The sequence below is a fragment of the Lepisosteus oculatus genome, chromosome 10 (genome assembly GCF_040954835.1).
Source record: "Lepisosteus oculatus isolate fLepOcu1 chromosome 10, fLepOcu1.hap2, whole genome shotgun sequence".
Taxonomy (NCBI): domain Eukaryota; kingdom Metazoa; phylum Chordata; class Actinopteri; order Semionotiformes; family Lepisosteidae; genus Lepisosteus; species Lepisosteus oculatus.
This window is the reverse complement of record NC_090705.1, coordinates 27,017,926-27,044,165: the sequence shown is the minus strand read 5'-3', so window position 1 is coordinate 27,044,165 and position 26,240 is coordinate 27,017,926. Positions and strand designations below refer to the sequence as shown.

Sequence of the window (26,240 nt, the reverse complement as noted above, 5' to 3'; positions counted from 1 at the left end):
TTAAAAAAGAACACACAATATGAATTAAAATCAATACAATATTTTTATTATACATTTGTGGTTATATTGCTCAAGCTTTTTTTTAATACACATTACATCCAAGCAATTTTATTACAAACATTTTTAACGTAACTATATTGCTCACGCTGTCAAGTCATTTATCAAAAACACACACCCTCAGATGAGAGAAAAAATGTTACAAAGACAACCAGGTGGGTCTGCGAATTAATAATCATCTCCTTTCTGCGGTTATCTTAGAGACTGGGACGAGCGTTGACATCTCTACTGAGCATTTTAAAGTTTTGACAGACGCTGCACACCCCAGCGGGGCAGCCTTGAGTTTTTCAAGAAGCTCTCGGTTACCAGCGTTGGCTAGCAAGCATAAATACATCCCAACCTTTTGGCTTCTTACAGGCCGCAACTGCTTGCTGCTGCGTGAGAGCTCTGACAAGATCAATAATGTGAGAGCCCTCAACGGGTGGCCACTTGTACACAAATTCTCCTTTTTCATTCCAGGCTATTATCGGTTCACTACGGGCCATAGTCTTTAACAATATCTCGGCATTTCTCCGGATCCGCTGAGACACGCTGTCCAAAATATACCCAAAGTCAGAGTCACTCGATGACGGCTGTTGTGGTAACGTGCGTAATAGCTCGTCCCCTTTTCAGAAGTCTCCTGGTGTACTAATGTCAAATACCATTGCAACACCTTACTGTACAATTTCACTTTTTCATATTCGGCCAGATGTGAGTTCTGAAGAATGTCTCTCATTTCATCATCCAACCGGCGGGTTGTTATTTTTCTTACATCGCTTTCGATGCTGGACCGCTCTCGGAATCGATCGAGACGTTTCTGAGGTATAAGGTACATTTTTCAGCGTGCTCCATTATTGACGTTGTAGAAGCCCCATAATCAATGGTACTGCAATACTCAACAGGGTCCCAATAAAACCACCGGACTGGTTCACCAAGAGTCTCTTTCTTTTAAGAGAAAGACCCTTTCGACTCAAACTCTTTATAAGCTTCCGATTTCTCTTCGGGGTCCCAAACTGCTTTGCAGATAACGGTATGTTCCCTTTCAAGGTATTCAAGGGGATTTCAGCTATGGCCTGTACATGATCATTTGAAGCCCCGCAGAGAATAGCGGCTTTTACCAGAAAATGTAAGAGAGTCAGGTTTCTCTGAACGCATGAAGACATGTCGATGATCCGAAGGTGTTTTTTCGACTGAGTCTATGGTTGCGAGATCACCGACTTTTAGATTTTTTAAATACATAAGCCATGGGTACATCTGGGGGGAAAAGACCTGTTCACAAGCGATAGTCATCTGGGGTGTTGGCATTTAAATCCACCAACAAGTAACCGAAAGGAATTTTGGCTTTACCGGGGCACATCTGCTGGGACAGGGTTGTAATCTGTAGTTTATCTCTAGGGTTTTTAAACAGCACCATGTACTTTGTATTTAACCCTATGGTTCTACTTTTCCGGCCTTGACAAAACACATTTTGGACGATATACAGTACAGGCTGCTAAGGTTTCTGTGGTGTACGTATTTGGTAAAAGCTTTTTCTATCTCATTATTTCCACACACAGACTCCATCAAATCATCAACTATAATCAAATTTACTCTATCAGGTGGCAGTAGCTGATCGTCGGAAAACGACGTCAGTACCCCTTCTATAAACTGAATGTATGGAAATTTCACAAGCAACTCAGCGTATAGAGGTTGCCAGCAGCTGTAACACCAGACTATGTTTTCGGGTTTACGAGTTGTAACGGTATCACCGTTCTCAAAGAGTTGTTTAATAAAATAACTTTTACCGCAATTCGAGGGTCCGGACAAAATGCATGAAAAAGGGTGTTTTAACCTGACATCCATCGTGTTAATATCCGTAGGGCAACGATGTCAAATTTTCTTGCAGCACCCGCTTGTCATACACCACCTTCTGGGTTTTCTTTAAGGTCCGGGTCTCAATGTGCCAATCCTTCGCACGATCATCGGCTGTTGAATAAAAATGCATTTAAATTCCTGGCACTCACCATAAGGGTTAATGTCATAGTCAAAAACCAAGTCCTGGAGACTCTCAAAGTTAACTTTTTCACAATTGTTCACATTGAGCGTAATACCTTTCACCTTTAAACAGACTTTCCCACCAGACAGCTTGTACCCATACGACTTGGGCCCTGTTGATACAAACTCGGTGATATGTTGTCTAGCATCGATTTTCCTGGTCAGCTCACCCAAATAGTCACCCAGTTCCGGATTCCACTCACCTTCCCGGCTCACAAAGATAACAGAATCTGTCCTGGTACAGACAGCGGCCTTGCAAAGCATTTAGCAGCTTGTATAACTCCAAGGGCATAGGCTGTTGTAAAGCTAGCGATGAAAATGTTAGTGTTTGAATGGCCTGTATAGTGGTCTTTAGTGTGTTTCCACGTAACACAGGCTGTGTTTTCATCGATAAACTCGCAGGCTGACACCTCATGATAAGGCGCAAATAAGTACCTGAACAATTCATCGGGGTTTCTCACAATGGTGGTCTGTGGTAAATTGTCTCTTTGACCATACTTGCCCCACAAACTGTTCAAGGCAATTTTTGAAAGCTGCCTTTTGGCCAGATTCTTTTTAATGTTGCCGGGGTACAGTCGGACACCCTCTTTTTCATAATATTCGCTGATATATCTTTGTTGTTTCGCAACATCAGTACACCACTCTGGAAACCCCAAAGCTTCCTGTTTCCCTTTCAGATGCAGCTTGATGTAGTCGGAAAAAAGATCATGTGAGGACTTTTTGAAATGCCAAATTTCGTAAATTTTACCCACTCTATACCCCAGATCTAAGGCCGTCTGTAATTCCGGAGTGCACCAGACACCAGTCAAAGCGCGATCTTCATCACTGTGCTCGCAGGGAGTGGTCTGTTTTGTTTCAGCACACGTACGACACAGTGTGAAAAACAGTTTTTTTTGTCAATTTTGGTTGGTAGAACTGGAAAGTACAAACGTTTGGGTGGGTAAACTTTCACCTTCACTAAACTGAAATACCATTTTAAATCTCCAAAGTTGTTATATATTATCCTGGGGTGTCCCAGTGGGTATTTTTTTGTTTTGTTCACAAACGGATACAGACTGGTGAAATCATAGTAATTATTTTTTTTCACCGGGTTGTACGATGTAATGCAAACAAATAGCATTTGTTCTCCCCCCAAAAAGCGAATCGCGCAGTTGCAGAGGCTCTGGTAACTGCGCAACTGCTAGAAATTTACCCAAGTCTCCATTTTCAACAAGCATGTCTCTGAACTCATGCTCCCACAAAACACGCACGTTAATACCTTTCATTTTGAGAAAATTAATTTTCACCATCGTCTTTCTTTACAACCAACCAAAAGTAGTGTTTGTCAGCGGATTAAAATCGTTTTCACAATGACAAACACTACAACCGTGAAAAAAGCAACCATTGAACTCAAAGGCTATCTGCACTCCATCAATTACAGCATAACCATCAAGAAAATATTGTCCAACCTTGAATTCTGGTTCCACACTCAACACGTGTGGTTAACGCGTGTTGGATTTTAACATGCTCTGTGTGTTCGATGTACATAAGCCATTGAATGCTGGGTGTAGAAAATTGTTTTTGCTGGCGGTGGTAATTGTCATGGGGTAGCAACGCTATCGCTTCTTCCTGTAAAAACATAAGTCTGAACATGGCCATGCAGACACCAGCGATAGTCATAAACTAAAAGGGGTCGATGCACACAACGCAGGTAGCCCCCGACTTAGTCACACGCGCCTGTCTGGTCATATTCATGACCTCGTCCCGAAACCTGACACAGCCTTCTCTTAGAATTGCCACATCCAGCTGGCAGGAGCATTTTAACTATCTCTGTTAGTTAAACAGTTTCCTTGCATTCTTCATACCAAACCAAAAACTCAGCTTTCTCGCTCGGCAGCATGTAGTTAACGCCGTAAAGTTCTGGCGGCGGCATCGGGCCTACATAAATTTGGTTTTCTGAAGTGTTCATCAAGTGTGGAAAATAACCCTTAGCCCCAGGAAACCCCCAAAATACGCCGCCCCCACAAAAGCTTTAATATTTTAAACCCCATAAAAATGCTCTTCATGCAGTAGAACAAAAAGTATTGTAACGCAACAGGGGCTCAGGCGGGCGCCCTTGCCGCATCTGGTCGGCCCCATCCCGACTGGAGGCTCGAACCCGGGACTTCCGCGTCTCTCTGCAGCGACCTAGCCCCGTGAGCTAAAGAGAGATCTCCCCACAGCCCAGTAGCTGTGGTCCTGCTATCACAGGGAAGGGCGGTGACGTCACCCGCTCTGGTACGCCGGCTCTTACACACAGTGCTTGTCGGCCGTAAGCGTTACAGTATTTTAGAATTTGCCGGCGTGGTACAAAATTTTAATGACCACCTTTAAATGTTTTTCAAAAGCTGTAATGTCTGACAAACTAATTTTCCGATTCTCTGGAAAACCCAACTCTTTGTGCATTCGTTTAGCGCCCTGTAACATTTCCCTATCAGTACAACCTTTATTTAACAAACCGCACACACTCCCGGCGAAACACAGATTAACCCCCGTGTAATTTAAATCGATAAGGTGTGCTTTTTTCCGAGCAATTACCCTGCTGTAAGAACGGATTTAAATCTTCTGCTGGCACCCCCCTGCATATTCCTAACTATCATCACCACTAATGTCATTGCTGTCATTGGTGAGAACTTTTGTGTGGCTCTGTAAGAGGTCTGAGATGTGGTTTAAAAAATTGTCAGCATTTAATTCTCCGGGGCATCTCCTGCGTGAGAACAAGGGTTTGTTAAAACCACCAGAAGACAAACGCAGCTGTACAAAATCATTCACCCCTATGTTTGGAGAGTTCATCCAATATTCTCTGGACTGCACCATGCACAGCGTCTATAGTCTGTACATACGACGCTATTCTGTCAAGATGAACAAAACAAAATTCTTCATAGTGCTCTGTTGCTCTAAAATTATTATAAGACCGGTTATAACTACGTATACGCTCAAGGAAAACTAAGGGGTCTCTATTCGCACCGACACATCACCAACCTGATTCACATCGTTCATCACAACCGGTTCTCGGTTTTCAAAGTTACCGCCATCCTGTTCTGATACAGCACCACGGCGCGCTAAGTTATTTTCCACCAATGCATTCTCATCGTGTGGTTCGGGGTGCCCTTGGGAAATCTGATGCCTCTCTCTGAATCTTTTACATCTCAACAAACATGCTTTTGCCAGTTTATTTTTTTTTATTAACGTACAAACGCTTGATGTTGGCAAGAGGTCGTTCTTTTAAACACTTTTTAGACCGCATGTTTAGTCATTTATCCCTTGGGATCTTCGCCAATGAACCATGAAATAGCATTACCAGGTTTTGAAATCCAGCGTTTAGAGCTGCATCCTCTTTAGAAATTACGTCTAAAAGGCTAGCAGCGTAAGCCTGGATCGGTTTTGGAAACACGGAATGTACACTTGCTAAAGCCGCTCATAGATGCTCTAAATCTAACTTTTTATCCACCTCATAATGCTCACAGTTGATAGTAACTGTGTAATATACCGCACTGAATCTAGCACATCACCAAACGCCAAGTCTCTAAATGCGTTATTATTTCTGGAATGGAACAAGCTACCCGGCCATGTTGATGTTGTTACACCGGTTTCCTTTAAGACAGTGATGGCGCCACTAGCAAGCGGTTAGGTTAACAGCATATAGACAAGACGCAGATCAGTCGTTTTTAACTTTAAATATGAAGTCTTAAAGGCTAAGCAGTTTTAAAATAAGACTTTTTAATAACCCAAAACAGAAAACTATGTGAACTAGGATCTTTCAACAAATTAACATTCTAACAAAAGAAGTAACTGTTGCAAAAAGTGGTTCATACCACATCTTGACCACGCTTAAATTATATTAACCTTTGGTTGTTGATTTGAAACGTTTTGAGTTTGCTGTTTCAGTTAACGTCTTAGCGATGCGTCGTAGTTTATTTTTTGAAGGTTCGGGTTCTGCCTGAGTCTCCACAAGGTTTTGAGGAGGTATTTTAAGCACAGTTTTTTTAAACTTATAGCTCGTTCCCTCACAACCGTCTGTGAAATAGACACATGGGTGTATTGATGTAAAGAAAGTACCCGTGTGTCTTTAAGACGGACATGGCCGTAAAGCGTTATTCAAAACATTGTCGTTGCGGTGTATTGCCGTAACCGGACGTTTGTCAGCTGTTGTTTTCGGTGCACCTAATGGAAAAGAATGGATACGCGCAGTCACTGCTATATTACTGAACAACTCCCGTGTAATTCCATTATAATAATTCAATATTGCATAATATACAAATATTATACAACATTTTGCATCTTTAGCTATCAACACGTCAACATGAGACATGCACCGTGACGTTGTAATTTTATCTCAAAATAAGCCATATACATACCTGGGAAATGTTGGAAATCCTCGTCTTCGTCTATCAAATCGAGTAGTGTTAAGTCCGTAAATACAGCGTCTTCAGACTGTTGAATTTGATTAGTGTGATCCATTCTGACAAGTTAGTCGATAAGACGAGACTGAAATACTTGGAATCCAGCCAGGAGTTCAGATGTTACACCGCGGGTTCTTATACCCCCCGATAAACATCCTCTTCTAAGAAACACGTTTCCCCCCATAAATCCTTTAACCTTAGGTATCATGGGGTGTGCACGTGTTGGGCTGTAGAAATTATTTTAAGAAACATTTTTAGAAAACGTTTTAGACCGTTATAACGTTAAAATCTATATTAAGACATACAACTGTGTCTAAATTTCATAGCTGTTAAAACGTGGTGAAAATGTGTCCCGGTGTCTGTGATTGAATCAGCAACGGACCTCTAAGAATATTATTCAGAAAAATGAGTTTTTTTTAACGGTATCGCTAAATGTATTTATTCTTTATAGCGACGTGTTCATAAACCTAAAATGTATATACAAAACAGCATTTAAAACAAATGAAAAACTATAACTCCTATATCCGTCCGTTTATTGTCACTGTTAATTGTACCCGCTTAAAATTTAAAACTTATATGAACTTTCGCTAGGAGGTCAATTTTGGCACCATGACCCCTGACCAGCCACATTCCTCCCCCAGGACTCCGGAAGGGGTGCCCACGTGTTTGCCAGATAAAATCATACACTGTCTCTGCATTCCAGAGCCTTTAACTGTCGTGACACCGACCCCCCAGAGATCTCTATTAAATTATTTTATAACTTTAAGACCAGTCCGTTAAAACATGAAGAACACCACATCGTTTGTGTCAAACTTTTGAAAAGCTGTCTCGAATGTGTTATTAAAAATAAGCTAAATGTGTCTTATCACATTATTTTAAAACTTTAAGACCAACCCACGCGTGTTAAAAAAAATATTTTCTGTGCAAACACATCATTTGTTGCCTGTTAATACTTTTACAGACCTTTAGGCGTGCGGTGCGCGGAAATTCATTTCAAACTTTTGAAAAGCTGTCGCGAATGTGTTATTAAAAATAAGCTAAATGTGTCTTATTACATTATTTTAAAACTTTAAGACCAATCCACGCGTGTTAAAAAGTGTATACGAAAAAAATGTATTTACTGGGCAAACACATCATTTGTGTTTGTGTTGTGTGTTAATACGTTTAAAGTTTAAAACAAAACTTATAAGCTGATAAGTGAATACTTTTCGCTCTCGATAAAACACGTGACATTGTGTTTAGGAGTGTGGAGAGATGCGGCTGGTCGTTCTAAAACCACAACCAATTGAAAAATGTCTTGAGTTATGTAGGTGTGGTTACACTATTGGTTCATATTCTTAAACGCTCCGCCTTGAGGGGTGCAGCGTGTCCCTGGAATTGTCAGACACCATCCCGGTGTTGGTAGTTACAAAGATGGCTTCTTTGTGTGGAGAAACATTGGGTTCCTCTGCTCTACAAAGTGAAGAGGTAGGCTGCTAAAATATATTTTCTGATCGTGGAATTGTTGTTTCAATCGGCGCTTAGCGTATGTCATTTTAATACTTGGTCTTCTTTTTAGCAAAACCCGACCCCGCCCTCTGCGACGTGTGACAGCGGCTGTCCTGTGAGTTCGGATGGGGAACCTGGTGTTGAAGAACCGCCAGGGAGTGGTGATGAAACAGCGCTACAAATGGTAAATATTAACGAAAAACCCCAACACAAAAGATGCGTTAAATGATAGATATTTTAGGTACAAACCATGTCTATTTATTTTGTTAAGCCTTCCTTTTCTTTTCCCTTTAATAGAATAACGAAAAGCTCGAAGCATCAATCTTCAAACTACCATCGCGCCTGAATGTTTTGTGTTTATGCTTGTGTGTTCCTCAAAATGTTAATGATGATGCTCAACCAGGTTTAGCTAACGACGTCCCTAATGAGTCCGATGTTATGGCCCAGATTGTGAAAGCAGTAGTTTATTGCATCTTCAAACACTGTTTAAAGGGGGTTCTGGTTGTTGAATGCCCGGCCTGTTTGACCACCCCGGTCAACGGGGTCACACATGCCTGGCTGATGACTACACAGATGGGTTTGAAGATGTGACATTTGCTGCGTTAGAAATTTATAAGTCTCTCAGTTTAGCCCAAATTTTATCGGCTGTTCTGTACATCGCCAGGTGTCTGGGTTCATACACCATTACAAATGACACTGAGCGGAGCATAAAACACTTGCTGAAAAACATAATTTATGACTGCTTGCCATATGAGCATGTACGCTCCATACTTGAACAGCTAGATAGAAAATTAGTAGATGTAACTTGTGATGCATTGCAAAAGAAACATTATTCTTATTTTTACAGATGCAAAAAAAAGATCTATGTGAAATACACGTCATGTGAATAGAGCTTTCACTCTGTTTTACAGACCCGGGTGTGCCATCGTCCGAAGAATGAGAATTTCGAATGTATACGTCTGAATTCTTACAAAGAGTGCTTTACACACTTCTTTCTACAAAGCTTGATATGAAAAACAAAGAGTCGAATGCTAATGTCCTTAAATTTGTTAAACAGATAGATGTGTATTTCAAGAACATGAGTGAAATTATTGCAGATCTGATGTTTTCAGATCAGAAACGGAAGCCTGATGGCTTCTGCAGTCTGTATTCCAAAATACAACGTGTTTTGCACAGAACCTGTGGTAACACCATCCGCTGATTATTCAGGCAAATTTGTTTGCTCTGCTCGATCAAATCGCCCAATGCGGCTCACATGGTTTTAGACATGGGGAGCGGAAGGGCATTATGAATGCTTTTTCAGATGCCTCAAAGTCCTAAGCAATGTTGGGGTGGTGGTTATGTGTACCGAACTAATTTTCCGCACCAACATTTAATTGTTGATTGCAAACGGGAGCAGGTAATGTGTGTGTACTGCGATGTTTCTGTGTTTGAAAACCTATAAAGGAAATAGTGGTTCGCATTTTACATGCTTGAAAACGGGAGTCTTTAACGTTTGTGAAAAGTGTGTACTACGATGTTTCTGTGTTTGAAAACCTATTCATGAAATAAGTGGTTCGCATTTCACATGCTATTTGTCCTGTGAGTTCTTTCCATGAGACTACGTGGTCACTGTGTGTGTATGTGAGTGCTTACATGCCCTTGATGTTTTTTTTGAGACTTGCTGTTAGGGTCAACCACTTGGCCACCTGGCCGCGGTTGTTGACGCTCACACCCCGGGATCTCGTGGCCCTCACCAGACTCCCCACGCCGCCGTAACTCCCTGATTCCCTAGGGTTATAATAGAGTGGTCAACCCCGCAGAAGACATGGTCGCCTTCCAACCCTAACACATGCTTTCATACACTTATTTATAAATCGAGGGATGCGGTGACTGGGGCTTTTGGACCATGAGTCTCAGGCCTGACCAGCAGGGGGAAGGCGGGACATCTGCCCCTTAACAACACACCATTGGCTCCTGAGGGGGTGGGACATCGGCCCCACCGTGGACTCCCAGTGGCTGAAAAAGGGGGTGTGGCACCTGTCAAAAAAGTTTGATGAAAGGTATCGCTTTATACTACTGGTATCCTTTCTTGCGCCTCAGAAGGCTCTAGCTCCCCTGTGACCCTGAATTGGATGAGGTTGTTAGAAAATGGGTAGATGGATATTTCTTAAAACCCTACCCCATCAGTAGATTCCTGGTGTCAGGAGACAGGCATAATCCTTGCATTCCAGTTGTTGTTATTTGAACTTTTGGATGATAATATCCTTTTTTTCTTATGGTACCTGAAACTGAACATACAGTAGTTTATAAATGAGGTCCTACAAGTACGTTGTTAAGCTTGCAGTTAAATACAGTGTATCTTTAATGTTTTAGGTTGTCCGTTTTTAAAACACCTGAAACAATTTCACTTTGGCCACTAAGTAGAAATTACAATGCCCTCCAAATGTATTGAGACAAAAACCTAAAATTGGCATTTCCCTGTTGTATCCACAAAGAACCTGAAATTCTTCTGAGTCTGAGCTCAGAAGGTCACCCTTTCTTTTTAGGATATATTTTGCACACACAATTTTTCAACTAAAGCATGTGCTGTGTTCAAACCCCCCCCCAGTAATGTAGCCAATTCATAGAGGAGGATTATTAGGAGGCCATGATTGGTAAAGGCCAATGGGAAATTTGTCCAGGACCAGGGTTACACCCCTACTCTTTTCGAGAAACACCCTGGGATTTTTAATGACCACAGAGAGTCAGGACCTCCGTTTTACATCTCATTCAAAGGACGGCGCCTGTTTACTTAGGTGATCATAAATATTGGGACTTTAAATTAAAGAAGGGAAAAATCAGTCTTTTGTTGCAAATCCCTTGCTTGCAATAACTGCATCAAGCCTCCGTCCCGTTGACATCACCAGACTTCTTCACTTGATATCCAGGACCAGGGTTACACCCCTACTCTTTTCGAGAAACACCCTGGGATTTTTAATGACCACAGAGAGTCAGGACCTCCGTTTTACATCTCATTCAAAGGACGGCGCCTGTTTATTTAGGTGATCATAAATATTGGGACTTTAAATTAAAGAAGGGAAAAATCAGTCTTTTGTTGCAAATCCCTTGCTTGCAATAACTGCATCAAGCCTCCGTCCCGTTGACATCACCAGACTTCTTCACTTGATATGCTTTTCTAGGCTTTAACTGCAGCCTCTTGAAGCCGTTGCTTGTTGGTCAGGCTTTCTTCCTTCAGTCTCCTTTTGAACAAATATAATGTTTGTGTTACACCCCTCAAAAAGGGGAGATGATTAAAGAATTAAAACGTACACGCAGTTTTTATTTCTAAACCGTTTAACCGCGAGCTCCGAAAAAAAACTGAAAACCGAACGCTAGAAAAAAAAAAGAAAACCGCATGAGCTCCCTCTATAATACCTGAGCAGGCAAAAACTAATTAACTGCCGACTTTCCTAAACGAAAGCGATCCTCACTGGCCAATATTCAGAACGCCCAAACCACCCCAAACTTTCAACCCTTTCAAGTGTTTCAATCTGTCACACTTGCTCAATTGGATTTAAATCTGGTGATTGATTTGGCCAGTTTAAAATGTTTTATTTTCTGTCTGTTTTAAGCGTGCAATATGTTTTGGGTCATTGTCCTGCTGCATAATTAACTGCCACCCAATAAGTCTGGTGCCATTTTTTCTTACATTTGCAGACAAGATCTGTTTCTATGTGTCTGAATGTACCCTACTGCTAACATCTTCAGTTAAGTCATCAATAAAGACTAGCCTCCAGGTTTTTTTTGGTGAAGTCTTCTATGGATTGTGGTGCTCAAAATTTGCCTCCCCACACTCTGGAGATTTTTGATTTCACTAACAATTTGTTTTTTCACAAAAATATTTTTCTATCATCCACTTCATTTGTCTTTTTTGGACGCTCTGTTCTCAGCCTGTTATTGACTTCTCCAGTTTCCTTTTTGTTAAAAACATCCCAGATTGTTGATTTTGGAATGCCAAGAGACTTTTCAGTTTTTCTGATGGTCATTTTCTTTCCTCTCATTTTCAAAATAGCCTTCTTCTCTGGTCTTCAGGTTGGTTTTTCCTGACTAATTCAAGAGAAAGACTTCAGAAGCAGTTTCAAAAGACCTCAACCACGCCAGACCTTCACAGCTCTTGTGTGTGAAACGTATGCAACATGTAACATCTGCACAATTAGAAACACCTGTAAACCCCATTTGTCCCAGTACATATTTTTAATGGGAGCCGGTCCTGACTTCCTTGTAGTGCGTAGTTCAGGACCCTATGCAGACGGTATAATCCGGAAATGACTGGAGAAGTTCTACTGGGAAATAACAGTGAGGAATGGAAGGAATGGCGAAAGGGAGGCGGTGCCGACAGTGATCCAGGTGCAAAGGGGTAGCGCAGGCAAACAAGTCCAAAACTGTCCAACTGTCCAAACAGAATGACAAGGCCAGGCCCTCCGAGCCCTGGACGCTTTTCGGAAGCCTAAGCCCTCAAGCCGTGGACGTACAGTATGGCGACTTGATGCTAAGCGGACCTCTGGGCATCCATCTTCCAATGCAAAGCATCGAGCTTCCAGAGCACTGGGTTGAAATAATACCGGTGAAACCAGGGACAGGTGTACGTGATAATGAAACAAACACAAAAGGGTCAGAGCCCCCTCTAGAGGAGGGATGACGATCGTGACAATATTCTTATATAAACGTGGGGGGTTGAACAAAAGAAGTGCTGTTGTTGTATAATGATTTATGCATAAAAACACACAACTGCTTTTGTCTTATATTCATCTTGTGATTTTGAAATCCATATTTCCTGAGAATACAGCATACATGGGAAAATTTGAACTCTTGTCCCAGTACTTTTGGAGGGCACTGTATGTTCCATGAAAGGAGTTTAGAGCTCATTCAAAATGAAAACAACAAAATTGTGTTACTCTTGAAAGCTAAAGTTGGTAAGTGAACCAATTAATGGACTCAACTAATCAAAACATATGTTCCAATTTTTTCACAAAATGCTGATTTGAAGGTAACTCCTACACCAGGCCAGGTTAAACTTGTCATAGACATATCCTTTAATTTTAATAATAATAATTGCTTACAGTTATATAGCGCTTTTCTGGACACTCCACTCAAAGCGCTTTACAGGTAATGGGGACTGTTACCACCACCAATGGGCAGCATCCACCTCGATGATGTGACGGCAGCCATAATGCGTCAGAACACTCACCACACATCAGCTCCCAGTGGGGAGGAGAGCAGAGTAATGTAGCCAATTCATAGAGGAGGATTATTAGGAGGCCATGATTGGTAAAGGCCAATGGGAAATTTGTCCAGGACCAGGGTTACACCCCTACTCTTTTCGAGAAACACCCTGGGATTTTTAATGACCACAGAGAGTCAGGACCTCCGTTTTACATCTCATTCAAAGGACGGCGCCTGTTTACAGTATAGTGTCCCCGTCACTATACTGGGACATTAGGACCCACATGGACTGCAGGGTGACCGCCCCCTGCTGGCCCCACTAACACCTCTTCCAGCAGCAACCTTAGTTTTTCCCTGGAGGTCTCTCATCCAGGCATTAACCAGGCTCACACCCGCTTAGCTTCAGTGGGTTGCCAGTTGTGAGTTGCAAGGTGATATGGCTGCTATTTAAGATGAATTAGGCGGTATTTTAGACACATTTTCTTTGGAAAATGATTGCTAGACATTACAATAAACTTGTATTTCCTCCTTTGATTCATATACACTCGTTTATAAAAGCTCCAAAAGCTTTTCCGTATATAAATCAGAATAAAGCTAACAATAAAGAAAAAACCTTAAATAATCATTAATCACCAGATATTATTATAAAACTTGAATAGCAGTCTTATTTTTATTTATTTCAGTATATCTACCTAATAAAGTAATGTTATGCACAGGGCTTTTAGGGTGTTGGTTGAGGTGCACCGTTAAATGTGGTATGAGAGGGGTGTGGTGGTTATTATAACTATTTAAAATTTCAACTCTAATTCCGACCTAGAATCAGTCGGAGGTTTTTTAAGATGCCGGTAGCACGGCGGTTTCTCGATTGAAGATGCGCGTCAGGGGACCACGGCAGCCAATCTGCTTGTGAACAAAAGCGATAATAATTCACAGAGTCCTGTCTCTTGCTCTTTCTTACGCACGGAGCGCTGATCTGCTGACTCAGTGCCTTATTCAGTCCTTTCTCTAGCCGCTTACTGAAACTGCACCGCTTTCCTTGGTACCGAACAACTGTACCCACAACCATGGCTAAAACCGCAATGGGTAAGGAGAAGGCTGATTATTTTAATAAGGATATTTTACTAATTTAAAAGGGGCAATGAAATCTAACACAGGTAGGTGCGACATCCGAAACACAAAGGACCTCAGGCTTTTGTCAATTGCAAGGGAGCGGTCAATTGCAACAGCACTGACGCATGAGAAGAAATTCGCATATACACATGTGCATTTTAAAATGAAATGAATTGCATATGTTACCACCTATTTACAAAAGTCATATTTTATATTGTCGTTGTTTTTTAAGGTTTTAATTTTATGAATTGGGCCGAAATGTCTTGATCCTGCACCGTTGAATACAGAGCTTAATAAGACGTGTTATTTTCATCGTATTCTGATTACATTAAATTGCATTTAACATAACAATTTTTTTATGTGCATACCTGAGATCGAATTTATTTCGGTTTTGGAAATGTCAAGCACCACCACCGCTTATTTATAACGCCGCACCCGCTACAGTAGCTCTGCACATGCTACTACAGCATAATGCAGAGAGACCCCACCCAGAGCTCGCTCTCTTCAAGATTTCGGGGCGTTTTACTAACGATTGGGGAGAATAAGGTGCTATTAAAACCAGATTTGCCAAGACATTAAATATAAAAATAAGGATGTGTTGCAGAGAAAATTAAATATTCACATGACAGTGTTTTTTTTATTAAATACACTTGCATGTTATGTATAGATGAGGTTAAAAACAGAAGCCATCGCTTTCAAAAGAATTTTCACTGAATTCATTTACAAATATCACTGCTTATCAATGGCACTGCCTTGATTAAAACAAACTAACAATTTGACTGCATTGAATTAAAAGTGGCTTGGCTATTGTCATTTTATTATCGATCGGAATCTTCAGTTTTCAGCAGGTGCGCCATCCATATGCATTTCCTTTGTGAATCATCTGCTTGCTCTCAGACACTGAAGGTGACAGTGTAATTCTGTATCTAACAGGGTCATCTAGTTAAATGAACGATAGAACAATCGTTTTGTATCGCAGAACCGTAATATGCATAAACAGTGAACCGTCCTTTCATTATGTCTGTTAAAGGATATTACCTTAATTTTTTCCGTGACTATTGTTCAGATAGCGATGCGAAGGGTATCCACCCTTCTTTGCACCTGTTTAACAAGACGTTATGCTCAGTTATTCTTCTATATCATTGCTTTGTTAGCTATAACAGTTATACTGGGCCTCTTAAGGCTACCTACATTATCAGAATTGGAAATTTTATAAAGCTGTGGTTTCAGATTCTGGATGAGTCCTTGAAGAGTCTCCAATATATTTTCTAACATTAATGCAGATATCTGTGCAGCATTTCTAAAGAGGACAAAAGTCTACGTGTACAATTCCATCACAATATCACTAACGTATAGGTGTTTATCTTAATACAGTGAACAGAGGACTGAAATATGGATTTACTGTACAGAACGTGTGTGGAAGTGGTATGCACCTGTATTTATCCTATTTTCTTTAAATAATTAGACTGTTTTAGAAGGAAACATACTTTTCTATATCTACAGATAAACAGAGACTCTAAAAAAAGGCCCTGCTTTATTCTGTTGTATTTAGTATTATGTATTAGTATTCAGTATTATGATGTTAATAAGCTTGCTGGTTTTTAGTTCATCGGACAGATTAGTAGACCTGTACAGACATCCACCTGAGCTTCTACTTGCTCTTTAAATAGGTAGTATTAAAACAGAAAATGTAGATTTTGTGTCAGATGAAAAGGCTGCAATATTAATCTTTTTGCGACCTATAATTCTCAATTATACCCTTGATAGGTAGAGTTATTTATCATTTGCTGAAGTATACATTACTGGCTAGCGATACACATAGACAGTTAAAAAGATTATATTAAATTTGTCTGTGTGTCACTAAATCATTTTTATATGCCAATGGAATTCCTAAAAGAAAGTACTTAAGAAATCTTGCGAAAGAGTGGAGGCAATCCAGAGGCCCCTTTTTTTGCGGTGAACCCAAAAACTGACTGAACTCTGGGCCCTCAAATCTAAGGCCACTATAGAGTGCTGTAGATTCAGGCACACAGCCCAGATGAATGTGTAGTTAAATGGGTGGTGGGTTTTTGGTATGAGACAATCACAAACTACAGGGCACCTTTTTGGTCCTGCCTTTGGAGTTGCTGTTCTGCAAGCAGACAGCAGTGTGGGAGTTGGGCCAGCCCTGCAGCAGGGGGGTGGTCATACAGTGGCCTCTGCAGCAGCCTACTGATCAGTATTGACAATCTGTAGCTGGTTGGTGACAGATCACTGCAGGCACTCTGACTGGAACTCTGTTACCTGCTGAGGAGTTTTTAAATCTTTTTTTGGCAGATATTTTGACATATCTGGATATTACATCTGATTCCTGTATAACCGTTGCACATTTCTAAGGTGTCCAAGAGCACCAGTCATTTGCACTGAGGTTAGAATCAGAACTTCTCAGTGGCTTCTACTCCTGAGTGTTTGCTTCCTCAGATAATACTTGCTCAACTATGGGGGTCAGAGAAATTAATTTTGCTACAACACTAACAGCTCCAGCCCTGACTATTAGGTGAAGAATCTCATACTGGTACTTAATATTATGAGGCATATAAAAACTTATATTTGCACATCTGACATGATGTTTGAGGAAAATATATACACTAAGAAAATAATATAAAAAATAAATTCTGGAAGAGGTGTGAAAGTACTGTCTGGAGCCATTATTGTTGGGTACTAAAATCATATCATTGGCATATAGGCAAAAGTGTCTATTGAAAGGATCAAAAGTCAATTCAGAACCTTAATGATTGTGTCATGGTGTTGGAATATTTGCAGAGGAATGCTGCTATTGACTTTAAAGATACCCCAGTGTGATCAGAATTAAATCAACTCTTTATCATCACAATCCTGGTTCCATTCTGAGGTTAATTACTAGGCTTGCCACTTTTCATCTTTGAAAAGTGCAGGAGTTATAGCAAAATATGTCTTGAATTTAATTTATTTGTTTAAGGTGGCACTGACACCTGTTAGATTCTGGCTTGCACTGGGGGGTTGCAGATATGGCCAGCAGCCATATCACTCTGCAATTCCCAACTGGCAACCCACTGAAGCTAAGCAGGTGTGGGCCTGGTCAGTACCTGGTCAGTACCTGGATGGGAAACATCCTTTGAAAAATTAAGGTTGCTGCTGGAAGAGGTGTTAGTGGTGGACACTCACCCTGTGGTCCACGTGGGTCCTAATGCCCCAGTATAGTGACGGGGACACTATACTGTAAACAGGCGCCGTCCTTCGGATGAGACGTAAAACCGAGGTCCTGACTCTCTTTGGTCATTAAAAATCCCAGGGCGTTTCTCGAAAAGAGTAGGGGTGTAACCCCTATGTCCTGGCCAAATTTCCCATTGGCCTTTACCAATCATGGCCTCCTAATAATCCCCATCTTAGAATTGGCTTCATTACTCTGCTCTCCTCCCCACTGATAGCTAATGTGTGGTGAGCATTCTGGCGCACTATGGCTGCTGTCAGATCATCGAGGTGGATGCTGCACATTGGTGGTGGTGGAGGGGAGTCCCCGTTACCTGTAAAGCGCTTTGAGTGGAGTGTCCAGAAAAGCGCTATATAAGTGTAAGCAATTATTATTATAAATTATTTTTCTTAAATTTAATAGCTTTGTTCCTAAAACTACCATGGGTTTGCTTCAGTTGATGTATTCAAATCGGGGAAAAATATTTATTTTTTGTTTTTCAGTTACATTAAGCTCTTTTGTATTAGACCAAAACGGGGATGATTAAATCAAATTCCTTCATTTTTTCAATATGTTTAATTTGGAGGAGTCCTTATCCAGTTGTTAGTTTTAAGCAGGGGATACAGATAATATTTACATTAAATTAAATACTTTAGGTTGAAAGCCAGCTGTTTTGTTATACTGCTATTTCTGTGTGTTGGAAACATGTGGCAAAATGATTTTATCTAAACCTTAATAAAAATAAATCTTGTTATATCTCAAAGGGGTATTGTTTTCTGAAGTTTATTAGTGTGACACAATTTGTTGTTGAATTTTCTGGAGGTTCTGCCAGTTCTGTACACCTCTATGACCTTCCTTGAGAGAGCACTTTGGTGTCCTGACTTAGGACTTATGGACAGTGAACAACCCCAGCACCACTCGGATGAAATGCGGGAATATAAATGTGTTAAAAAGAAAACTCATATTATGAATCTTCTATCCCAAATTATATAAATCCTAATTTGAGGGCACCTGCCATATTCAAAAACCATTAGGTACACAGATTTGCATTTCTATGTTAGTCGTAATTGTGTAGCTGTTGTTTTTAATCTGATTAAGATGTTAAATCATATATGATTTATTCTTCATTATTGAGGCAATTTGTATGCTTGCAGAACTGTAAAAAGATCTATGCTCCTATAAAAAACACCCTATACACCCCCCACCTCCCCACATTTATAACATAGCCAGCATCATGTTGTCTACCCCATTTAAGTAGACTTCAAACACACTGAGTGCCCTAATACAGATTTGAAGTCAAATTTATATTTATCTAAATTACTCCATTACTCTACGTTGTGAAAAAAAACAAGCCATCCAATGTTATGCAAACAGTGGAACCATTTTCCTCCATGAATGAAACAGCCAACAATCTCATGCAATCGGACAGGGTGGGTGATAGCAAGAGTGCCAAAAAATCTTTACATTCTTATAACCTAGAACCTAGAAATGTGTATGGTAATTGTAGAACTGAATTTTGGATTAACTTTGCTAATTTCAAAGCTGCTTGGATCTTTTTGGAAATCAATTATTTACAATCACCCTCAGGCATGCACTCTAAATTGATATCCTTGGTATGCATCTTTTTCTATAATTAAGCCACTTAATGGCTTTATCCTGCTGCATAGTAGAAATCATTATAAAATGATCCCGGCATTAATATTACATTGCAACTGAAAAACAAAGCCTTAATTAGGTACAATGTTATCTTAATGGAACACAAATAACTTCATCAAATCAAGTCCATCTGTAGATTTAGAATTTGGGAAATTAAAAACAGTGGAACAAGTAACATGAAGAAAATGGGAAAAGAAAAAAGGGAAAAGAAATCTGTATTTTGGTACATGTGGAATTTATGTTGAATGGACAAATCATTGTTATTTATTATTTTATTGTAAAAGATGTTTGTTTCTGCTGCAGCATATAAAGAGAAAATGAAGGAGCTATCTGTGCTCTCTCTCATCTGCTCCTGTTTTTATCCGGAGCATCGCAACAACTTGGTGTGCGAATTTGAAGGTAAGCCCAAGAATTCACCTGCCAAAAACATTCTTTACACAAAAATAATAAAATCTCTTTTGCAGCCCCTTTAATAGCCATCCCAATTTTCCATCCTCATTTCCACTCCCTCCTCAATTCCACATTCCTCCAAGTTCTGCTTTTGTTCTTGAAATGTTGAATTATCCAGTTAGAAACTATTACAGCAAAATTTGAGGTCCTTTCACCTCTCTGAAAAGAAGTTTGTACTTTAGAATTTACCTCACACATATTTAGCCACAGAGCTTCAAACCTCTTTTCAGATATTGTTGAAAATTGCCTGCAGAAGAATATATTATCTAAAATTTTATGAGGAATAGAAAAACAGATGAGTTACTGTGCCCTCCAGAATTAGTGGTACCCTTGGTAAAGATGAGATAAAAAAATTCTTTGTTCTTTACCTGCTTGATCTTACACTGAAAATATGAGAGAAATCTAACCTTTCAGTGAGGTAAAATTATTAAAAGAAAAAAAAATCCTTGTAAAAAAGAAACCTTTTCTCAAAAACACGTGTCACAATTATTGGCTCCCCTGCATTTAGTACTTTCTGCACCCTCCCTTTGCCAAGATAACAGCACTGAGTCTTCTCTAATAATGCTGGATGAGGTGAGAGAACACATATAAAGGGATCTGAGACCATTCCTCCATACAAAATCTCTCCAGATCCTTCAGAGTCCTTGGTCCTTGCTTGTGGACTCTCCTCTTCAGCTCACACCATAGGTTTTCAGTGGGGTTTGGACACTGGGATGGCCACTGCAAAAGCTTGTTTCTGTGGTCAGTGAACCATTTTTGTGTGGATTTGGAGGTATGCTTTGGATCATTGTCCTGCTGGAAGTTCCAGCCACGACCCAGTCTTAGCCTCCTGGCAGAGGCAGCCAGATTTTGATCCAAAATCTCCTGGTATTTGATGGAGTCCATGATGCCATGTATCCTAACAAGATTCCATGGGCCTGCGGAAGATAAACAGCCCCACAACATCATAGATCCAACACCATACTTCACAGTGGGGATCAGGTTCTTTTCTACATGACCTTGACTCTTTTTATGCCAAACCCACCTCTGGTGTTTGTTGCCAAAAAGCTCTATTTTTGCCTAATCTGGCCATAGAACCCGGTTCCAATCAAAGTTCCAGTAATGTTTAGCGTACTCCAGGTGCTTATGTTTGTGGTTTGACAACACCAGAGGCTTTCTTTTGGTAAGCCTTCCAAATAGTTGGCATGGAGGTGGCGTCTAATTGTAGTTTTGGAGATTTGGTGACCCCAGGATGCAACCAACTCCTGCAATTGTCCAACTGTGATCCTTGGAGAAAGTCTTGCCTCTCGAACCATCTTCTTCACTGTGTGTGGGGGCGAAATACACTTGTGTCCTCTTCCAGGCAGGATCATCAGAGCTGTTGTTTGACATAACTTTTCGTCTAATATCATTTTTGTATTCTCTGGCCTTCCCCATGTTGATGGATGACTAAGGGTGTTTGGCCTGCATGTTACCTCATATTTATACCACTGAAAGGTTAGATTTCCCTCATATTTCCAGTGTAAGATCAAGCTGATAACAAAGACATTTTTTCATAGCCTTGAACTAAGGGTACCAATAATTCTGGAGGGCACTGTTACACAGGGTGTAGCTGCAAATGTGGAGATGGGGTGGAGGATGGATTAATCAGATGAAATGCAAAAGAGAGGGATTTGAGTATGATAGATATTGCTTTAAAATGTCATTGAGAATAATTATGATTTAAAACAGCTGAGGTGAAAGTGGTTTTGTTGTCATCATTCCTCATTAATTTCAGTTACAAACTTCCATCTGAAATTTGAAAATTCTGCAAGGATATGATATGGTCCTGTTTATCATTCTGAGTATTGGGCTTTGCCATTCAGAGGGGATAAACTCTTTTTGTCCTCACTTAGATTGCAGGTATTCTACACCACTCAGTTCGGCTTTTGTACAGCAGAGTATCTTGCAAGCCACACACAGCGAGTAAAGTTTGGCATCAATATCTGTATGACTCAGTTGTTTAGAAATGTGTCCATCGTTGTCTTGCTGTCATGTCATTTCCCTTTGACAGATATGGAGGTCAAACCTATTAACAAGAGGGCCTCTGGCCAAGCATTTGAAGTGATTCTGAAACCGCCCTCGCCAGTGTCAGAAGTGGCCCACAACCTCTCTGCCCCGAAGAAGAGGGACATCTCCCTGGAAGACATCCAGAAGAAGCTGGAAGCTGCTGAGGACAGGAGGAGAGTGAGTGTCACAGTGACCTGAGCATCTGTTCAGCGTACTGTATTTGTGTTTCTTAGATAACAGGATAAAGATAACCTAAGATTCAGGCCTTCACATCCTTCATAAATGACTCAAGGGCAAGAGAAAACACAATTCTAAGTAAATAATGAATAAAAGTTTATAAAACCATGAAGAGTCAAATATGTTTAGTCCACACAGCACTTTATTTCAATAGAGGCCATTTTCCTGAAGAGAGCTACACAAACCAAAATTGTAAGAGGAATAATTTAGTTAAATTCTTCATTGATACTTTATTCTAGAATAAGATGACAAAGAGGGTTCTGAATTTAAAATGTATTGTCACATGCAGGCTTCCAAGCAAGGGTCCTGAGACCCCTTGGGAAACCTTAGAGATAGTACAGGGTGTCCCAAGGAAAAACTAAGAAAAAGACTAGAAACAAGAGATCAACACTTTTAATGATTCGTTTTCATATTCATTTTCCTATTTAATAGGAATATGTTGATAATGTGTGCTGATCATCTGTTGTCATTTACCTTAGCTTTTTATATTGCATTATTAATTTTATAATTTTAATTCTGTGATGAGCTGGTATCCCATCCAGGGTGTATCCCACCTAGTGCACATTGCTGGGCTGGGCTCTGTGACCCTGTACTGGATAAAAGACCTTGAGAGGATGGATAATTCAAAATATTTTTAGATCCATTTTCCTTATTTAAGTTAATGCCTGGGGTCTCTTTTGACATGAGTGAACTGAAAAGAGCTATGTCAACCATAAAAGTTTGGCAGCACACACTATTAGATGTTAATTAAGTTCAAGCCATTCAGCATACAAAATGAGACAGATTATTTTTAGTGTGTCTTTCCTTCATAACAGAGTGTTTTAAATAATGCATACAAAATCATTAAAACTTAAATTGTATTTCTGCCTACATCCATGTCTGGGTGTATAGAATCCATGTTTTAAAACTTGCCACACAAAATTAAGTTGCAAAACATACAGCATACTGTAGTGTAGTACTGTATCTTCTATTATGGTACAGTTTCATTATAAACTGAGGAGTGAAATACAGTTGAAAAAATATTAGTTTATACATGCCACTTTCTGAATCTGATCTTTTTCTGAAAATATTCTGTCAGAAGTTTCAGTTTTATATTGTAACGCATACAGCCAAAATTAGAGGTTGTGCGAGCCGGCTTGTCAGTGCGGTGATGTCTCCGCCCTTCCCTGTGAATAGCAGGGACCGCAGCCGCCAGGCTGATGGGAGCTTTCCCTTTAGCTCAACTGGCTGGGTCCCCGTTGAGTAACCCAGAGGCCTGGGTTCGAGGCCAACCTGAGGTGGCAGCGGTGAGGGCGCATACCCACATGAACCCGAGAGAGCTACAATATCAATTTATAAACCATGTAGCATGTTAATACAGAAAGACATCAGCAGTGCACTAATGTTCAGTCAAACTTGTTGCAAGATGTTCTAGCAGTCCTGTAATGAAAGGCACTCCCTGACAATACAGCACAGAGTAGAAGTGATGCTAGATGTTCATTATTGGTATCAGTATCGGTTCATTATCACTTTTCATTATCAATAAGTAGGTTAATTGGCTTCTGGGAAAACTGGCCCTGGTGTGAGTGACTGGCATCCTATCCAGGGTGTCATTAGTACTTACAGTACTTACACCGCTAGACATAATCCAAGACTACCTCTATCATTTTGATCCTCTAGAACATTTGATCAAGGATTGTAAAGTGCGGTAGTAATGCACTTTTATTTCTGTGTTGTGTATATTATGACATAAGCATAAAATTGCAATCTACAATTACCATAATTTACTGTGCGAACAATTCAGTAATTATTACGATGTTAGTACCATGTGTTTTCTTTGTCTTAATAATTACTATAGTACTTTTTCTACTGGTCTTGGGAAATGTAAAATTTTAAAAAGGGCAAACTAATAAATTGTTGCCCTTCGTATGATTTGAGTTTGCAGCATGCAGAACATGCTTGTAGGTGCTGATGGACCTGTAAAAATGTTTCTGTCTCCAGTCCCAGGAAGCTCAAATACTGAAGGCTCTGGCTGAGAAGAGGGAGCATGAGAGAGATGTGCTCCTGAAGGCCTTGGAGGAGAACAGCAACTTCAGCAAAATGGCTGAAGAGAAGTTAACAATGAAGATGGAGCAGATTAAGGAGAACCGTGAGGCCTACCTAGCTGCACTCCTGGAGCGCCTGCAAGAGAAGGTAGACAGACTTTGTGTTCATTAGGGATTTCAGAAAAAACAGATGTTCCACTTGGGTTAGATTCATATATCGGACTTAAGAAGTTAGGAAATATTACAAATACAATTATGTAATATATGGAGCTATGAAAGGATTGCACATGAACATAAGGAATAGCGGCAGGTGTGCGTTGATTTCAAAATGTAGGAGCACGCTGCATGATTCCTATGCCAACTTATGAATTTTGTCATTTGTCATGAGTATAAGCTCCTCATAGTCCCAATTTTATTGTGTACCAAATGATGTTGCTCCACATTGCACATATTTCCTAAGAAGGTGGTTCATATGAGCCAGATAGCTTCAAAATTATCTTGTATGCTTTCCTTGTAATTGTGTTTGATTAGAAAAATCGATTGCATTGAAAAAAATGTACTTCCCTCAATAATAGATAAAGGAGGTCACCTTCAATATTGATGTATGTTGGGATAATTTTTGCATGAAAAGTACTACAAAAATGCAATCATTATTGTTATTATATGCACTTTTATTTCTCTGTTGTGTATATTATGACTTAAGCATAAAGCTCCAATGTACAATTACCATGATTTACTTTGCAAACAATTAAGTAATGATTATCACATTACTCCCACATTTTGTCTTTGTCTTGGTAATTACTGTAGTACTTTCTCCAGCTGGTTTTGGGACTATTGGGACCAGCCCTGAGGGTGCCAGGGCTTCTGGTCACTCTGACTGTTGTGTGTTCTTGCTAGGAGAGACATGCAGCTGTGGTGCGCAGGAACAAAGAGCTGATGGAGGAGCTCTCAGCATGAGCCGCGGGCCTGCGCCATCTTTGCCTCACTCCCCGGCTAGCACAGCGCAGACAGAAAGCCTTCGGTGTCCAGAGGGTGGGAGACGCTGCTCCAACACTTATCAGCATAATCAAACGTGACGCACTCCTTTCAGACGAATGATTTGCTTGATGTTGAACAAAAGTGAACATGGATCTTGTTTTGTAAATACTTCCTTTTTTGTTATATATGTAAAAAATGAGAGTACTACAATGTGCATTTTTTAATTTATTTTAATTTTAATCTGACGTTTCCTGTAACAGGCTTTGATGTTGTGAGTTGCCAGTTAGCTGACTTTGCGATGTCTGGTCTTCTGATTCTATCGGTTTCTGTATCTGTTCAAAGTAAGGCACAGGGTAGGGATTGTATTGCACTGTAAGCTGCAGTTAGAGGTCTGTTTCAATTAGCTAGCTGACTCTAATGTTGTGCTCCCCTGTCTTTCAAACTAAGGGTTAAATATAAGAATGAATGTGACTGGAAAATGAGCATCTCTAGTGAAAACAAGCATTAGTGAGAATAGTGTTTTTTTTTTTTACTTTACAGCTACTGTAATATCTTGTCATACTTATAGACCTGTTGTTTCCCTTTCAAAACAGTGTTGTGCAACCTGCATGCTTCAAACCAAAAAAACTGTCCTTTTGTTTTTTGGACTCTATGTGTGGTTTAAATGATGGAGTTGTAATGTCTCTCATATACAGTATAATAATCTGAAACTCAGAAATGCCAGATTAAAATAACTTCATACATGTGAAGTTGAACAAATGAGTAAATTTGACTTAGCACTTGTTTTAGTGATCACTTCCTGTATGGCTTAAAAGAAATTGATTTTCTTAATTTAAGAAAAAGGGGTGCATATTTTTCTGTATTTATGTTTCAGTGTTTAATTTTTTACTCTTCCATTCTTCATCTTAAATATTCCCTTCAAACAAAATCACACTTTGTGTCATCAGATAAATTTTCCTTCTGGTATAGGAAATGGTGGGAGATGTGTGTGTGTTTGTATGGGATGGACTCAGAAACATTCTGTCACTGCCATCATTTTTCAAAGGAACTACAAAATTTGCCTTAATCCAGGCAGAAAGGAAGAGTTTACTCTAAACGTTTTGCACACTGGACAGTGGTCCTTTACTTAAGCATTAATACGGAGATTGTGCAATTTTTTGTGTTGAGCTTTAGACCCAGTCTTATAAATGGTTTGTAGAGGTGAAACTGCACAGTTGGTTGGGGGTGAGAGATCTCATATAATCATGGATGTGCAAAAGGTATAAAGCTTTGCTGCTTGTATAACCTGTTGAAGTAACAATATATATATTGCGATCAGCTATAGTTTGTATTATTTTTGTGAGATAATGAAAAGATCCCCAGTGCAAATCCGAATGGGGAATGTTT

At 40.0% G+C, this 26,240-nt stretch overlaps 1 protein-coding gene and 2 long non-coding RNA genes across 3 annotated transcripts; 2 read left to right on the top strand and 1 right to left on the bottom strand.

The window, feature by feature from the left end:
- Window positions 1-24: 24 nt before the first annotated feature.
- On the bottom strand, window positions 25-6,695 carry LOC138241495 (uncharacterized). Its single transcript, XR_011190723.1, has 2 exons — window positions 6,447-6,695; window positions 25-2,001 (listed from the first exon to the last, which is right to left on the bottom strand). It is a non-coding gene; the product is annotated as an uncharacterized lncRNA (long non-coding RNA).
- Window positions 6,696-7,637: 942 nt separating this feature from the next.
- LOC107078588 (uncharacterized) lies at window positions 7,638-9,545 on the top strand. The gene is made up of 3 exons (XR_001479548.2): window positions 7,638-7,958; window positions 8,050-8,163; window positions 8,891-9,545. It is a non-coding gene; the product is annotated as an uncharacterized lncRNA (long non-coding RNA).
- Window positions 9,546-14,057: 4,512 nt separating this feature from the next.
- On the top strand, window positions 14,058-26,173 carry stmn2b (stathmin 2b). The gene is made up of 5 exons (XM_006635694.3): window positions 14,058-14,246; window positions 19,441-19,536; window positions 21,620-21,792; window positions 23,833-24,024; window positions 24,774-26,173. The coding sequence occupies exons 1-5, from the start codon at window positions 14,228-14,230 to the stop codon at window positions 24,831-24,833; spliced, it is 540 nt and encodes a 179-aa protein (XP_006635757.1). The 5' UTR covers window positions 14,058-14,227; the 3' UTR covers window positions 24,834-26,173.
- The last annotated feature ends 67 nt before the right edge of the window (window positions 26,174-26,240 follow it).

Bases quoted from the DNA above. Each gene is read 5' to 3' on its own strand.
- stmn2b (XM_006635694.3), top strand. The intron at 21,793-23,832 runs GTGAGTGTCACA...TTCTGTCTCCAG, and splicing joins CTGCTGAGGACAGGAGGAGA to TCCCAGGAAGCTCAAATACT. The intron at 24,025-24,773 runs GTAGACAGACTT...TGTTCTTGCTAG, and splicing joins TGGAGCGCCTGCAAGAGAAG to GAGAGACATGCAGCTGTGGT.